The 18,511-nt window shown below is 39.8% G+C and overlaps 1 protein-coding gene across 4 annotated transcripts in view; it reads left to right on the plus strand.

Annotated features, from left to right (window-relative positions):
* Window positions 1-18,511, plus strand: part of uacab (uveal autoantigen with coiled-coil domains and ankyrin repeats b) — a 45,883-nt gene that overhangs the window by 14,544 nt on the left and 12,828 nt on the right. For 2 of the 4 annotated variants that reach the window (XM_065952754.1, XM_065952757.1), the window contains exons 1-5: window positions 9,474-10,252; window positions 10,944-11,074; window positions 15,539-15,627; window positions 16,639-16,703; window positions 18,213-18,270. In XM_065952754.1, coding sequence (XP_065808826.1) covers window positions 10,166-10,252; window positions 10,944-11,074; window positions 15,539-15,627; window positions 16,639-16,703; window positions 18,213-18,270 — 430 coding nt within the window. In that variant the 5' untranslated portion in view covers window positions 9,474-10,165. Of the gene's footprint in view, window positions 1-9,473; window positions 10,253-10,943; window positions 11,075-15,538; window positions 15,628-16,638; window positions 16,704-18,212; window positions 18,271-18,511 lie in introns of those variants that run through there. The other 2 variants (XM_065952756.1, XM_020641206.3) reach the window with 2 other exon arrangements.

Below are 18,511 nucleotides of genomic sequence, written 5' to 3' on the forward strand. Positions count from 1 at the left end.
GCCTTTAATAAAATTACACCTTGCATAGATGTAACTGCTATTACATGATGTAAAAATTAGAGCAAATTGGCAGTGACTGGTGTTCATTTATTTCATATAAGAGCTGGGCTTTATAGTCTCTGACATGAATTGTGTTGTATTGTGTAAAAAATAACATCTTAAACATTGCTGCTTTGGATTTGTCTGTGAGTTCCTGTTTTTGACTGATTGTTATCAACTTTATGGAGCTTGTTACAATCTTTTTTTTTTCATCACCTATCACACAAGTGTTTATTTTGGTTATGAAGCTGCAGAACAGCCATCGTCAACACTTAAGGGAAGTCGAAGCATGAGCAGTTTTCTTATTTCTGCTGTATTAGAGTCCCCCCGTGTTTTCCCAATGACAACCACTCTCACCATGTAACTGCAAGTGCAACAAAAGTCCTACAGGCAAAAAAAAACGCTATAAGAATAAATGATTTATGTAACTCACTCAAAAGATGTGGAGGAACCAGGCATTTGAGATGACAGAGTTTATTTTATTGTTAGTTATTTTGTAAAACAAAAAAAAAGATAAAGGAAAAGCTTGAATGCCTGCATTTTATTGCATTGCAAAGATTTTCAGTTGTCAAGCATATACCTACACTGGATTGATTCTAATATGTTAATTGTATTTAGTGTGCACTGAGAAGCTATCACCCAGTAAAATAGAAGATCTGATTTGGACCCTGTTTTCTGAGAAACTTGCGTTTAACTTTTAAGTGACTCGGATTGAAAGAAACTTGATTGGAACCAGGAAAGATCTGCTTAGTCACAAATTGGTCATTGTAAAGAAAAGGAGGTGGGAGCATTTGACTTTAGGGACAAGTTACTACCTGCTCTGTGACTACCTGCTCCTTATCTCACATGACGGGAGTCTTGTTGTTTTCAGGAGTTGGATCGCCTTTCTGGATTCTCTATAGCAGCTCAAATATCATTCACTACACTAGCATTATGTTTTAAAGCTATTACAGACATCAATTCATTTAGATGGTTTTAGTGCACTTATCAGATGTTTGGTGGGATCAAGCATCAACCTCTGGTGGTGAAAAATTAAGCCAATGTGGAAGTGCAAAAAATCTGCAGTTCTTTTGAGTGTCCCCTTGAGGCTTGCTCTTAAGGCCCTGGAAGTCATATTATTCAACATTTAAAATGCCTATTTTGAAAGCGAAAATAATCACGTTTACAGCCTGGTACAAAAAATAAACAGTTTGTTTTGAAAAGCTCATGCCTTTTTATTGGTTCACACCATTCTAGGGCTGGGTCTTGTCCAGAAATGTACCCTGATCATTCATTACAGTACCCTCTGATAATCGTTAAACAATAATGTGTGCATTATTTGTACTGGCTCCAAAAGTTATTTTACAGATGTTGTTTAGTCGAGTAGGGCCTCTGTACAACCCGACTCACAGGATTACAGTATACACAGTCTCCCCAAAGGAGTTGGGCTTCATCACATAAAACTCTGCTTCAAAAACCTATGCTGTCACTGAGACTACGTCCATGTTTTATACTTTCTATGGCTGGGATGAGTTTTTTGACTGCAGAGTGTTACATAAATTGGCTTTAGGAAAACCTTTTAAAATCTCTAACTGAAACAATGTGTTGTCACATAACAGATAAAAGTTTAACATAGCATTAAGCAACTATTGTTTAATAAATTCTACAAAACAATGTGGAATAGCTTTCAGTATATGCATGAGTACATTTGACCATCCCTGCAGATACATTCCTCGCCTTGCCTGTGTGTGATGACTTGTAGGTGCTGGCCAAGGCATCATCACCATGCATAAACACGGGTGGTAGACTCTGTAATTTTTCAGTTTGTTTCTGTTTCTCATTCCCTCCGGTGTGCATTCCCCTGTTGTTATTCATGGCACATAAATGCTGATGGGTGTTTTTGTAAATATAGTCGCTCTTTACCAAAATTACTAGCTTGTTAATTTACTGCAGTGTTTCTGCATTAGGTGACTTCAGTAGCTCTTTATTGGAAATCATTTAATAGCCCTACGGCTTCTGTCTGCCCTTTGTTTTTCTCTGTTATCGCCACATCATCACACCAGCTGGAATAATATCTCCATTCCACTAAAGCCCATTCCCCTGCATGTTTTGAATTCCCCTGCTTCAGGACATTGTTATTTCAATGATGGCTATTACCATGTGTCAGCTAGGCTGCTGACATTTTAACAGGAAATAGGATTTTTTAACTTCTTTTGCGAAAGCTCTGCAGAACCTGTGCCTTCATGGTCATTCCTGGAATTTTGGACCTGTTGCTTTTAACTTAATTATTTTCTGACATAAGCAAAATGTGACTTTTATTCTATGATACACTCTTTTTAAGGTAGTGCTGTCTATCCTTAATTTATAATATATACATTAATATTTAAGAATACCAGATGTTTTAATTGGCACATTTACCCTAAATATTAATAACAATGTGCCTATACATTAAATAAACAGCCTTTATCATTTCTACTTGGCTTTGTGGTTGTAAACATTCTTTCAAATAGCCTACATATCAGTATTGCCAACTGGTAAACATCGGAAATAACCAACAAATGAGAGCTGTCTTGCTTAGTAACTTTTATGCCTAAAGCTCTGGCTACATTGGACATGAGATGTTTGTGGAGTGGATGTGCAGCAGAATGGATCTTACTTATTAGCTACCTGTAGCACACATACAGCATGGAGTTGTGCAAAGGCATAGCATGTTGTGAGCTTCTGCTTCAGGAACCATCTTTTTATTTTATTTCATTTTGATCATTCATATGTTATTCAGTCTGCTGTTGCAAAGGACACAGGTGGCAAGAAACAATAAATACTGAAATACTGAAAGAAATATACGCCTCAAGCAAAACAGCCCACTAGCTGGAGTCATTTCCTGTTGAAAATAGTTTGAAGATATACACTGGATTTGTTGGCTGAGTGGCTTTAAGTGGTGATTATGCATTGTTTGTCTCATGATAGTTTCATTGATTGTAGTGGAAGTTCCAGCAGCTTCCTTGAAATGTGCTTAAATTACATGTTCAGTGATCCAAAGTGTTCTGGACAATGAAACTGTAGAACAATTTTAGCATTTCTGCTGTGATGTTTTTTTTCCCTACAATTTAATTTATAGCCATCCCCTAAAAGTCACTCAAGCAGCTCTTTTGGACAAAGTGTCTGCTAACTGAACCTGTACCAGTGTCACATTGTTTTTCTAAGGGTCTGCAGGCACAATAGCCAATAAGTGAATTGAGCAAATATCAACATGTGATGATGCGATTAATGAACATATTTTTTTCAGACACTAACAACTCCAAGTGCACCATTTTGACGTCTGTTTTATGAATAACACATTTGTCCTCCGAGAGCTGTCTTGCAGAAACTCTTTTATGTCCTTCCTGTTTATAGTGATCAGTTGAGCCTTTCCTGGGGAGTTGGCAGGGGCAAAGTTCACGTGGTTTGAGCAACTGGAGAGCTGTTCTGCTGCCTTGGCAGCGGGTGTCAGAAGTAAGAGAAAATAGCAAGGAAAAGCTTTGCCCTCTGGGTCATAGGTCATCTAAAATGATGTGACCCAGCAGCTGGAAGGGCTGGTTTCTTTAATTTTGGATCTATGGGGAATACAAGGTGAGACTCTCACTTGGGGGGTCGCCACAAAACTCCAAATTATTCATGTTTCCTTTTTGGATTGGATTTGTTGCAGTTTCAGAAGGCTCAGGCTTGAATTAAAATGACCATAAAACAGAACTGTGATTGCAGCTTTCTCAGTTTGTGGGGTTTCAACTGCTGTAGACAGATTTATACTAAGCCTGCATGATATGGTAAAAATATGCTTTGTACAATTATCCTGAGGGTATGTAATAGCTCGCTTAAGCTTCATCTGACTGCATCAAAACAGTGTGAAAACATGGTGTTATGCACAGGCCTCAAATGAATAGGTAAAATATATATATATATATATATATATATATATATATATATGCACACTGAAAGAGAAACATTGTTTTTTATTAAAATAATTACATTTTCATTGGTATTGATTCAGACTTTTGCTGTGTTCGCAATAACGATGAAATTGTGAATCATTGCGCCGCCTTTATTTACACTCTGCATTTACCTACACAGTTATATTAAGAAACATAGAAATGTTCTTGTATCCTACCACATTGTTTATTTTTCATCCTCTTGACGGTAGTTTCATATTGACAGAGCTATTGGGCAAAAGAAAGAATAAGATTTGATAAAGAAAGTTTCTCTTCCTCTTTGTGCCAGAATACAAAGAAACTTGAGTAAGACCTGTTATTTTTGTCTTCACCACCAGAGGGCGTTTGTGTCTAATGGTCTTCCTGCATCTAGCCCACACTCTGCCCAGCGAGAGTGGTCCTGTGTTTAGAAGCTAGTCCCCAGATATGCAACGAGTGCCTGTGTACATACCAAAAACAGAGTGTCTCTATCTAATGGACACCTGGCCTGAACCATCAGTAAAGGCTCGGCTCGCTCTGAGTGGGACTTTCACTCTGAAGCGTCGAGTTACCTGTTCCATAGTGACAGACAGACCGCAATCACACTGATTCTTGTCACTCCCTCACCTCTTTTACATTTTCATTCACCTCACATATTCTCTGTTTTTCTCTCCTCCTCCGCCCTCTCTGTCTCTGAGGGGTTTCGGTTACACTCTACATGCCCAGACAGTTGCACCAATGCATGTGCAGGTCTGTGGTCGTAGATTAGAGGTGTGTGTGTGTGTGTGTGTGTGTGTGTGTGTGTGTGTGTGTGTGTGTGTGTGTGTGTGTGTGTGTGTGTGTGTGTGTGTGTGTGTGTGTGTGTGTGTGTGTGTGTGTGTGTGTGTGTGTGTGTGTGTGTGTGTGTGTGTGTGTGTGTGTGTGTGTGTGTGTGTGTGTGTGTGTGTGTGTGTGTGTGTGTGTGTGTGTGTGTGTGTGTGTGTGTGTGTGTGTGTGTGTGTGTGTGTGTGTGTGTGTGTGTGTGGTGAGGGTGTAAAACTGCTAGTGCTAATATGATTCCTAGAACTACCTTGATGATTGTGAAAGAGTGGCAGCAGGAATGAGGGAGTTGCATGTTTTAATCAATCAGTGGTTATTTTAGGAATGCTTCGCTCAGACAGTGACAGTCTTTTATAGGAAATCTTGCCTTCATGTTCACACTCACACACTGCATGCAGCTATTTTAGTGTCACAAAGAGCTATCTCTGAGGACAAATGATAAAAATAAACACTGATGTGAAAAAATGTAGTAACAACTTTGTGTTTAAGCTCTTCTGAGTGTATATTGACTGAGGCTATCTACTCAGTCATCCATTCACTTATTTAGCTAGCATTGGTATGTTAACCTCATAACACTCACAACAGGATGGTTCATCCTGATGAGCAAATGTAGTTATTCAGATAATGTGTGATTAGACACGATAATCATCGCAAAATATTATGAAATCAAATAGCGCTGTACAGATAAGCTGCATGAGTCGTGTTGTTACCAATTTCTCGCAAGTTTTGAAATTATTAGATTTTCTGTTGTTTGTCATGAAATGTATCGAAGGGAGAAGGGCTGCTACCTATAAACTGATTATTTGAAACAGTCATTGAAAAGATCTAAAATTGGCTCGCCCTTTGTTAGTCTAATATCTGACCTTCAGATTTAAGCTGCATGATTATACACAGAGCAGTGCAGGCTGAACAATTCAAAGGTTGAATTATATACTTTTGTTTCTTTGATTTTTTTTTTTTGATTGTCACAGGACTTTGTTCATATTTGAAGTGGAGCTGCCACTAGCCTGAATGTATTTCTTCAGCTTGTTTTGAAGTAAGGATTCCTTGTTGTCATTCACAGCAAACAGAGCTGATATTTTAAACATTATAAACACTGAGTAAAGCACTTTCAGGAGAGATATTTGTGTTTCTTCAACACTCTTTGGAGAGCTTTGGTGGGTTTGAGCCTTGTTTAATTTAGCTCACTAGCTGGTCTGAATCTTTTTATCTTGTGATGTTAGCTAGTTTAAAAAACAACAGTGATGTGATTTTAAAGACTAAAAAGGTATTCACCTGGAAATGCTTCATGATCTTCTGACAGACGGCACTCTTAAAAGCTCACATGGGGTGAAATTTGAAGGTAAATCATGACACTCATCTCATGTAGACTTAAAAAATGACAAAACAATTAAAACCCAGATGCACTTCGTTTTGGAGGAACACGTAGAATACAAAGGAGAAATCCTTCCTGCATATTATCCTGTATGCTCTTTTGTAAAGCGTCTCCAGACAATTATGCAAATAAATATTGATTGATTGACTTCTAGTAAGTGCTAATTAGCAAATATTCATATGGGAGGACGATCATGGTTATCATCATATGTGCCACTCACTACTATCACTCACAAGATGTCAAAGGTTTCCTTTACATGTCAGATTGTATTCTCACAGACTTGTCTTACGATCATGTCTCCACACAGTCATAATCTTATGAAAGCCCATCAGTGACTGAAGCTTGGCTTTTGACACGACTATCACTTCACATATTGGTGTATAGTTTTATGTTTATGTGTTGGCACCAGTCTGTTATCAGATGACCAGTCGGGTATTTTCTGCTGCTGATTTCATCTGTGAGGACATTACACGCATTAACGACCCATTAGTCTCGCCAGGGGCAGAGACAGGCAGGAAACTGAGGCGTTGGAATGAATTACAGCCTCTTGACAGCTGTGGAAAACCTGAGTTGAAGATGACAAAGTCTTTAGCCTTAGTATTCTTAGTATTTTCAGACCCAGAATAATCTGCGTGGACAGGTAGAGGTCTGACATGGCTCATCCAGTGTCAGGTGATGTTTTGTCCACAAGATCACTGTGCTAAAATGGAAGCTTTAGGTGTTTGTTTATGTGTTTGTTTCAGTTGCACACAACACGGTTTGGCATCAACATCACTGTGTACCTATACTGTATATGGTCATGTTGTTGAGGATACAGTGCATGAGGAGAGCTGGGTACTTCAAGGTAGTCTGTATGCATTTTAGTACCAATAACCTTACACAAATTGAGTACATTGAAAATTGTGTATTTTTTTTAGCAGTTATTGATCTTTCTCCTTATTGTAACCATATTAAGGCTTGAATAAAAAAATGGAAATGAATCCTGACCACCATTAAATAATAGTAAAACCAGAAAACAACTGCTTTCTATTGAATAGCCATGAAACTTTCATGTATTTTTAAGGAAAAATTGGTAAATCTGGCAATTCATCTAGAACATTCTTAATGTTCTTAACCTTTTTTCCTTGGTGCCCCCCCTACCTGTAACTTTGAAAAGCTCTGAACCCTCCAGGACTTCCACGAAAACAGTGATACATTGCTTTTTTTATAGTTTCCATTGATATAATCCTGTCATGATATGCAAATTTGTTCTAACCAAAACACCATTGCATACATTTCCCAGTTATGTTTTAACATGGTTCTTTCTGATACATGCAAGCTAAACAGAGCCTCACCCCATCCCACACATACACACACACACACACACACACACACACAAAAAAAAAAACAGGCCTTTGGAACCTAAGCACCATCACTTTCACAATTTAATATCAGCATTTCTATCAACCTTAGTTACACTATGTGTTTGGTGCAAACTTAGCATGCCGACAACACCCTACACGATTATTATAGCAATCCTAGGAAAAATTCTTGTTTAAAAAGGGGGGAGGGGCACCTAAAAGCATGGCTGTAAACTCTAACTTCTTGGGTCTATAGACCTCTAAGGGAGTCTGGCTTTTCCAGTGTTTCTGTTTGGAAAAAGAATCAAAAGATGCACATCTGATGAACATTAACAATTATATCTCTGACATGATTTGATCAGTGTACAAGGACACGACAGCGACCTGCCGAGGGACTGCAGATGTAAACTAGCTCTAAGCTAACTTTCATAAAATGCATCAAATGGCAAGATTTGTGTTTAATATTGTATATTGGTCCCTTTACAAATAAAACGGTTAAATAAAAATGTCTGTATCTGCCTTTGAAATGAGTAAATATACAATAAAGAAACATCTGATATTTAAAACCATTATTGCTTTTTAAAACATGGATCAAATACAGGAACATTTAAAGATAAATGTTTGATTCATTTTCAACATCCAGATAAAATAAACACTCCTCTAGCTAAATGTTGTTGAGCTCAGCCATTTATTCCAAACCTCAGACATATTCAGATGCCAAAAAGTTGTTGTCTTTTTTTCAGCAGGGTGCAATTCCATCGTATGAAATTAAAGATGGGAGATATCTTTGCATCATATTGACGTCATGATATGAAACTAGATATCGTCATGAGTTCTGGTCGTTAACTTTCCTCCTCGTAAAGGGTGCAGGATAGTCAAGTGAATTCATCTAGACCATTTAACTTTCAAATAGCCATCACATCCATAAAATATCCCCATTAACCTTATATTCAAAACCATGTATCTTTTAAAAAGGAGTATATAATCAAAATGATTTAAAAACATCAAGTTGTACCTGAAAACCAGTGTATGTACTTTGTTTTATTGGTATTGACCAGTAGTTGACTCTTTCAGTGACTCGCTTACAGCCCTATCATTAACTAGTACATTAACAGACTCCCTAACAAATACACACACACACACACACACACACACACACACACACACACACACACACACACACACACACGCACCAGAGTACCCGTGTGAGATATTTACGTGACCTATGTACAGTATGCTCTGTGGCTAGGTGCCATTTTGGCGCCTTTGTCTCTATGCAAGGCTGAGCAGCTTTCGTAAGTTGACACCTACTTCTTCATATGACATGTCATGTGGACGAGGTCTTTTTGCATGTTTGTGGATATCAGTTCTGCTCTGTTAACGCCAGTCAGGCATTGGCCTGTAACACAAGGCCACAAGAAGCTGATGCCGTGTGTAAATAAAACGGTTCCTTGGATAGCTTTCTCTGCATCTTCTTCTTGACATCTTTCAGCCAGTCAAAGTGAAAGTTCTGCGGTGTTTACAGTCTGGGGATTAGAGGAAGTGTAGTTTTGTGGGGTCGCAGTCTCAGACAGGTGGTTGTAAAAAGGCTGACTTTAACCTTGCTACCACACTGCGAGGATCAGGAGGCTTTGGAGCCACACCACTCTCTTTTAGATGGATGGTTTTACAGCAGCTCTTAACCCAGTGTCCTATGAGGGTCAGAGCCAAGACCACTTCAAATGTGCAAAGCATAATCCCCCCTGACATTAATATTTTCAGATGGAGGCGAGCAGGGAGCACGGTGGGGGGTGGCAATGTAAGCAAGGTCTTTTTGGCTGGCCTTGTTTCATGCTGGCAGTGCCGATAGACACTAAAGCCATTACTCATGGTGCAGGCATGTGCAGAATGTATTCTTAGCCCCTGTCTTCCTATCAGTCACTACATAAAGGTTGGAGGGTCAAAAAATAAAGAGGTAACCAGTCTGCAGTGCTGTCTGCACCACTGCTGTTTACCGGGGAGGGGGTGATATTTTAAACCTGGGAGAGCTCACATATTTACCCCGCTGAGCCTGACTGGCTTGCCATTTGGTGGGGTGAAGACACTGGAGACCACTCATAAAGGACAGAAGAGGCAAAGAGAGAAGTTCCTTAGTTACTGCTCTACTGTGCAGAGAAGAAAAGGAAGAGTATCGCAACAAAAGAAGATTTTGTTTAAAAAGAAGGTTTGAGGATAAAAGCGAGAACAGAAGGGAAGACACTTGGGGGAAGCAGGAGGTAGCCAGGCTGAGCTGACTTTTCCTCCAGAGGAGGAGTTGCAGTTGCCGGCCAGGGCAGGTCCCAAGGCTGGCAGGGCTGGCCCAACTGCTTCTCCACCTCCAATCCTTCCTCCTCTTCCTCCTCCTTCCTCTCCCTTTAACCGTCACTAAACTGCTGTGCAGTGATGAACTTCAAGGCAGAGCCTATGAGCAACTCAGGAATGCTTAGAAAATCCTGCCAAATGAACTTTTCTGCCTTGAGGGAAGGAAACTCCAGAGGTTGATCCTTAAGAGGACCTACAGTGCAGTTTGGACTGTCGCCCTTTTGTCTCCATCTTGTGTTGCACTCACTGGCTGAGAGCACCAAGAGACTTAGGACATTTTTTTGTAAACTTTTCTTCTCTTTTTTTTTGTGGCTTTTTAAAACGAAATCATGGCAACCTTTTCAGTAGCACGGTGCAAGGACCAGCTGCACTCACCCAAGATGAGCCGCTGGCTGAAATGCACTTCCATGCACTTTGTAGGTATTCTTTGTAACTTATATTATTCATCCAAAGCTTGTCTGGTGGTTACTGATCCTTCTTTTTTTTTGGTTTTCATCTTAAATTGCAAGTACATGAAATCTATTTTATAGCAAAGTGGCAAAACAGTGTTGGAATTTTTTCTGAACCTCTTCAGGCTAACAATTATCATCCTTTTAGTGACTCATTAAGGGCTCCATAATTACCTTATATTTAACATATTGTCTGTTATGTACATGTACAGTTTATGTATGGTGTAATTATTATTTTAGCATTTTTTTTTCTTTTAGCTTCCTGCTCGTGTTCTTACAAATGTCCTGTATGTCCAAAGCTGTTATAACAAGTTGTGCCCATGTGATTTGTTTAAATGTTTTTCTTTGAAATCTTGAATTTTCTGTTTCCATACTTGGTAGTCATCACTCATGGGGGGACAGTGGGTTTAGTAAAACTGCAGTGCAGCACATTCTTGGCACATGCTGCCCTATCTGAGGTATGTTATTGTATTAGAAAAAGAACATTTGCGTTGCCATTAGGTCTGTTCTGTTCATGTCAAACATGAACTTTGTGCTGCAAATTGCAAATTGTATTATAGGTTTTACTCTCTGCTGAAGAAACACCTGCTTAGCTGGACTGGAAATTTTAGGAAATACTGTCACTGTATGTCTAATGGTTTACTTTTGTCTTTGTCAGAACACAGACTGGAACAAGTATGACGACCGGCTGATGAAGGCGGTGGAACGTAGCGAGGTGGACAAGGTTGCTGCTGTTCTTAGCAAGAAGGGCATCATCCCCACCAAGCTCGACGTAGAAGGACGTTCTGCGTGAGTAAACTATGACGTACACACATTACACACCAGTTTGTTGATGCTGCTATTCAAAGAGTGACACCCCATTTAACAAACAGATATAGAAATGAACATGTTTAAATTGTACATCGGTAATACTTCTCTGTACTGATGCACACTTAGACAGGATCTATAGATTATATGCCTTTGTAAACAAACACAAAACATATTTCACATTACGAATTCTGAACATTTCAGTTGTCTCCCCACCACACATTGTTGACCTTTTTATTCTAGAAGAAAAGTAAATAAGTGGTGGTGTCGCTGGTAGCCGTTAGTGCACGCGCATCTTGTACAGAGGCTTAGTCCTCGAGAGCAGGCGGCCCGGGTTCATATCCGACCTGTGGCTCCTTCACAGCATGTCGTTCCCCACTCTCTCTCGCCCCGATTTCTTACTCTTTCCACTGTCCTATCTCTAGAATAAGGACAATAAGAACCCCCATAATGTCATTTCTTGAGGTCACATAGTCTGCCAATGTCAAGTCACCCTGTATGGCCATCCAAAAAAAAAAAAAAAAAAGAAAAATATCACTACACTCTCCAAAATGTTCCCATAGAAAATGATTGCTGTGTCAATCAATTATATCTCCATTTTTCTATGCAGAAATTTCCCTTCTAGTGTCCATAAAGAGGTCAGTGTGGGAGTTGGTATAAAGAATGTTTGTGGCAAGTTAAGTCATGACCACATTGTCCAGAGTCTGTTTGTTTAGTCCTGACAGGAAATGACTCCCTGCAGAGTAAGATCATCAACATGTAGTTCCAGCTGCAGGCTATCGTCCAGATCAGTAAACAACTTAAAGGCTATTCCTTATAGATAGGATTTTCAGCAGTGAACTCAGTTTTTTGGGGCTTTTGTTCTGCAAAGAGCTGGTCTTAAACCTTTTTATATGGTTTTAGTTAGAAAACCATATTAAGAAGGATAATGTTGTTTAGAAATGGAAGGTGTAGGGGGGAAAAGTAGGTCAACTTCACTGAAATATGTCCAAGGAATTCTCACATGTTGCATGGTTACCAGGCAAGACCACAGATATTTCAGGTATCTCAATCAGATCCTATTTGTTCCTATTAATGATCATAATGCCCTTGCCTTAAAAAGAATTGCATGAAGCTGTTTTAAAAGAGAACATACTTTGTTTTCTTCCAAAACGAAACTAGATTCCCACTGCAGCACTTTGGGAGGCCAGGCGCCCTCACTTTAATCCCACATATCTGAATAAGTCACTGTCAAAATAAACCTGAAGCACATACCGCAGACCAAAGGCTTTGTTAGAGAATATAAGTATGGAGCACCAGATCCCAGAAGCAGAGATGCCGAGTATTTTCAGCAGTGTGTGAAATTCCCTGGTGCTACCACTGCAAAGACCAATGATTGTATACATGCATACATGTAAGTAAACGGAATTAAACGCACAACTTCATAAATGCCTGGTCTCATAATAAGGTGCTAGAATTTGTCAGAACTAAATCAAGAATGATGGCAGCCATTGTACCACTGACAGACTGTTTAAGGAGGCTGTTGTACCTGAACACAGTCAGCACACTTGTTGTTTAATGAGACCCTGCAGGGCTGACAGTGTAGAACTAGTTAACTATAAAATCAACACTTAGAAAGAGGTCATATTTTTGCCAACTCCAGCCAAAACTAAAGTGTACCACAATCACATGTCTGCTTATAGTTCAGCGGGCCACACACAGACCAGCACATGTCCATGGCTCTCTGACCAACAAAAGAATGCTGCATGGCTACTCCTTGTAATCATGGACCTCTGTGGGGAAACTAATTACAAACGGCTTGCCCCCTTTATATAATTTGCTGTATCCTGGATTAGCATCGCTGTGTTCAGCTAATGAATTCAGCTGTAACTATTTCATTGAGGCTTCCAGCTAAGTAAACAGTTTACATCTCTGCAATGGCATTAGCCTGACCCCAGTGAGGTAAGCCAACCCATCACACCTGCTCATTCTGTGCAGTAGTGATAGCTCGCTGACGAGGGCTTAGCAGCAGAAGTCATCCACATGACAGCAGACCACTATTCAAGGCTGTTGCTTGCTGCAGCCCGCAGCACGATACTGGCACTGACTTTGTCTGGCACATTGTTTGTCAGGATTAGCAGTAATGAATTTTCTGCTCAAGTGTCTTTCAAAGACAACAATAGCAAGCTGCGAGTTTCACAGCTACATGAGGTGGAGCTCTATCTCATTATATATTTGGAACAGACTGAAGATATTGTCTAGACAATCCTAAACAAAAACGGCGTATGTTTTTTAATACTAGAGATGTTCAGGTGAAACATTTTCCTTCCTGATAATATTCTGATGCTTGGTAAGTGTCGGCTGGTACTGAGTATCTCTCAGGATTAAAAAAAAAATCCATATTATTGTTGGGAAAATGCTGATTGCTGATGTTTTACTAGCTTTGGCTAACACTCTCTGCTACCATCACATTGTTTGTTATTATCACATTATAAATTAACTGAAACCAGTTTATATTTTGGGGGCTGATAAATGATGGTATCAGATGGCTACAAGTACTGGCTTAATCACAAAATAATTTTAGGCATAATCAGAGGCTGATGAAGAAACTGGTGTTGTACCAAAACAACTCTTATTGAATACTGGGTCTGAATCCAACTTACAAGACGTCAACATTTTGTCCCGAACACTATAAAGTGTTTTGTATTATATTGACTGACAAAGACTTGGTTCTTGCTCAAGGTTGTAGAAATGATCAAAGAAAATATTGGAAACTACAGCAGCCACAACACTTTGACTGTTGTGCCTCTACAGACGCACAATATTGTATATAGCTTAGCCACCAACATTTACTCTGGGGTCTACTCTTCCCTGTCCTCCCTCTAAAAATAGCAACCCTATCCTGTAGGCTGTCAACCTGAAATCCGCCCAAGGAGCAGGTGTGAAGATGAAATGTCATAGGTGAATGTGCTCCCTTAAAGCCAGATCCATTCGTCTACCTCTAACCACTTTACTAAAATCTATAGAATATATAAATGAACCGAGTCATTGTGTTTGCTCGTCTGACCTTTTTCTGTTATTTTAGGTTTTTCCTGTTTTTGAAGGCAGGGGTAGCTGGGTTGAGTTAGTTTACTTTATAAAGGACTATTTTATTGTAATTAAGTCTATTTAAATGTAACACGTTTTGTTATTGTTGCATACAGTCATGATGTAGTTAATCAGACACGGTTTCCAGTCTTTCTAGTGAAACTCGCTGTCTGAAAGTCAGTGGGGAAATCCACCACCCCAGTTCAAGTTTGCATGTATATATTTTTGACTCTGTTCAGAAGCATTCCTTCAGTCAACCTTTGGAAAGGCTTTTGGCTCATGAACTTGTAGAGTCGCATCTCTTATGTCCCCCTCATTTGGATAGCTCTGGTCTGCTTCCTGTCTCCTGTTTGCCCCGAGAGGTCAGGACCCTCCTCTGCTTCCCCGAGAACCAGCATCTCCTGGCCATCAACACGGCTTTTAATACCCACGCCAGTGTTGAGGTGACAGCCTCGCTGTCTCCTTGGCAGATACCTCAGGGTTAGTGTATAAACGGGCTCAAGCAGCTTGATGGGTGACAGGCAGAGATTGGTTTACACACAAGTGCTTTGCAGACTCTGACAGCCAGCGCCGGCAGAGCTACTGTGGGTTAATTCAGAGAAGGGGAGCAGGAATGTTTCCAGTCAGAAGTGATGATTAAAGACTTGTTGGCAAACGTGCAGTGGGAAACTGCTCAATAGAGTCAGTAGATAACAAGTAAAAGTAGAACTGTTGTGCAATCTTGAAATGATGTCTTTGGCAAAAAAATGTTTTTTCATTAGTTTTCACTTTTGTTATCAATTTAAGGTTAAAAGTTGTGGCCTTAGATTTCAACCAGTGTTTCAATGTGTAATGAACTGAAATAATATTGAGGTCAGTGATTGTGCAAAGGAGTCATATTGTGTGTTATCATTCATGCCATTTACATTACGCAAGCCAAAAAGAGAAAGCAGAGATTAAAGCCCCTGATATGAAAACATTATTCATGAACTTCGAACTCTTTTCACTTTCTGTAGATGTTTCTTCAGTTTGAACAGCGCCAGAGGTGATATCTTCACATCCACATAAAGGAGGAATGGAAAATTAAAAAAAAGGACAGAAAGTTGTTTTGCAACCTCTGTTTTTTTTTTTTTTTTAAATCAATAAATATTACTCAAATCTAAAAATGTGACGCTGGAACAATGAGAAAAGAAAATGCTGTTTTTGTAGCTTTTAATTGCCATGGAAACATCACATGCCCAGTGGTTCCTTAAGTCTAACCCTTTCCCTCTCTTTCTTTACACCCTATCACTGTTGCACATCCTCTAGTATGTACTGAATGCTGTTCAGTCTTTTAATCACATGCCCTCATCTCTGTTTTTCTCTCCTAACATTTTCCATATCTCATCTTTCATTTTTCAGCTTTCATTTGGCCGCAACACGAGGACACCTGGAATGTCTCAATCTCATCCTGGGACACAGTGTTGACATCACTGGGACTGACGCCACTGGTGAGTTAAGGTTAAATGGAAGTCGTCTGCTGGGGTTATTCTCATTATTAGTCTGGGTGTAATATATATTTAAAACATCACGCAGTATAAATAAAATAATTCAACAACAACAACATGCTGTGTGCTGTATGACACCAGAGGTTTGCGTCTGTGTGTTGAGAAAATTATTGTTAATTAAAACATCTTGCAAAATAAAATTAGATAATTTAAGGACACCAGCCCCCACATTGAACATTTTGTTCTGCAGTGAACAAACATAGAAGCACTCTTTCTTTGTTGCTGGTCCATGTTTAAATGAAACTCTTTTCAGACTGCGTTTTCACAAAAGTGCTGTAACTAAGCTCAACCATCATTACGTCCTTGGACATTCATATTGATTCTGAAACAGCGCACTATCTGTGTCTTAGTCTGTGGGATTACATTGTGTTTCAGTATTTTCAGAAGCATGGCACAGCTGGAGCTCCAGCTACACACACAGTCAGACATGTACAAACACACAGTGCTGCCCCCTCTGGCTGGATAAGTTGATCCTGTTTCACCCCTGTAACACCTCTGTTACTACCGCCGAAGACGAGACAGGGCAAAACATCGCAGGGACGTAAATATCATGCCTTGAAAGGCAGTCTGAAGAGGGCTACTGACACAATTTCTATCAAGAGTTTGTGAATAGTTTCTATCCTTATGAAAAGTAAAGCACACTATGAATATTTATCTCATGAGTTTTTATCTCAAAACTTAACAGAAAAAGTTCCCCGTTTCAATTGAGTTGGGAACTAAATTGTTTTGCATAAAGAGTAGACAGAAAGGCGTAGGAGAGCTGAGTCTGTATGTAGAGAAACTGCAGCTGTGAGCTATAGTGAGTCAATTAAATGAGCTATAGAACAAATAACACACCACAGGTACACTGTCTATGTTTACAACGGGTTCAGTATTTCAAATGCAGCTTTCGGCTTTGAAAATACAGACATGCAAAATCTTGACTCTTCACAATTATTGTATTTATCCCTTCAGGTAAAAATGCTCTCCATCTGGCTTGCAGAAATGGACATTCGCTTTGTGTGCAGAAACTCTTGCAGGTAAAAGTGTTGAGATTCTCCCTTTGTTCCTCTCAAACTATCTGATGGTAACTGTGATAAACTGTGGCAGTTTACAAGATAACTTTTCATATTGTGTTCATTTCTATAGTTAAGGGGTTTTTTGGTGTCGTTGCTCCTGCTGGTTTTTGTATCCTCAAACTGCTGTACGCATGACTCACAGAGTCCCTTCCTCGTCATCTTCCAGTCAGAGCAGTTTCCTTTTCATCTCCTTTAAATAATTATGGCCAAACAGCTCTGGCAGCTGAGCCCACTTCTTATCGGTCAACAGTAGGCCCTGTTGAGTCACCATGACCTACTGGAGGGTTTATGTGTTTACAATGAGGCAGCTATCTGCAATATTGTGGTCACACAGCGTGTTAGCCCCCCCCCTCCTCCATCCATGGCATGGCAGTGATCTAACAGGGGTCACAGCTTTTGGCAGGAGGGTTGTCAGCTGTGTTGACAAGCCTTCCCTGCTGCAAACCTGCCGTCCATTCTGGGTGCCGTCATCACACCAGACATAGCAGCTGGACCCCAACACCCCACCCCTACAACCTCCACTAGCCCCCTCTGTCAGGTATAGGATATCCCTCATCCAGGCACCAAGTCAGCTCCTATTGCCACTCTTTTTACCCCTCCCCCGTCTGCGCTTTGTCATTTGAGCGTGTTGCTAATTTTTGGCCCTTGTTGCTAGAGAGAGTTGGGTTTTTATAGTGGGGGGGGCTGAGCTCACTGGCAAGCTTACCCAGCAACACCATGCCCCTGTTAGCATTGAGTCCTCAAGGCTTTCATAACAGGCCCTCATCACCATCCAGGTTGAACCAGCTGACTGACTGTGTAGCGATGTCACAGACATATCAGCGTGGCGCCACTTGGCCTAATATGACCTACCTTCTTGTGCAGCTCAAATTCTACTATCAACCAGTGGAAATAAATGTTTCACGACCCCCTTTCTGTTGCAATTGAATTATAACTTTAAATTCTTACTGAAAGTAAATTTGAGGCAAGAAAGGCAGGAATTAATTATGAAATTCATCATTGTTAAATGATTTTTTTTTTCCATCTAGTTTTAGTCGATGTGAGTGTTAATGAGCTCTACACTTTTTCTAAATAATTTTGGCTTTGAATAACTGAACATTCAGGCTTAAATACTCTGCAGTGAAATCAGACTTACTTCATTATCCACTTTAAAATTTGTTCCCATTTGACCTTTTTTTTTCGCTCAGCTACATGGACAGTAATTTCAGAGAGTATAACACCAGAAGGAAGTGACTCAACAGCATCATCTGTCCTAGCCTATAGAGCCATGAATAATGGCACTGTGTATTTATGCTACGCTAGTTAAATCAACTTTCTCAGTGGTGGAAATTCAAAATACAATATGTTGTTGAATACTTGATTATTTAAAAAATAAATGTATTCTAAAGGGATGAGGATTTTGGAGTTCTAGTAAAATAACGAGCTGCTCTTGAATCTGCCTTGCCAACATGTGCGTGTGATATTTTACAGCACAACTGTCCAGTTGGGAATGTGGACCTACAAGGAAGAACCGCTCTACATGATGCTGGTAAGACATGACTTTGCTGTGCTGCAGTAGTACTGACTCTAAAATCGACCTCATCAACTTAACTTCATTTACTCCCTTCTCTACCCTCGTCTGCTCTCTCCTATAAAACTGAAGAAAACCCTTACATACTACAGAAATGTTGTGTTTGTCATTACATTAAAAGGTCATCCAAAGCTTTAGATTATTGATAATGTCTATCACATCATGATGATTGCAAATTGCGTGATTACCCTTCTTTTTC

This window comes from Labrus bergylta, chromosome 3, assembly GCF_963930695.1.
Source record: "Labrus bergylta chromosome 3, fLabBer1.1, whole genome shotgun sequence".
Lineage (NCBI taxonomy): Eukaryota > Metazoa > Chordata > Actinopteri > Labriformes > Labridae > Labrus > Labrus bergylta.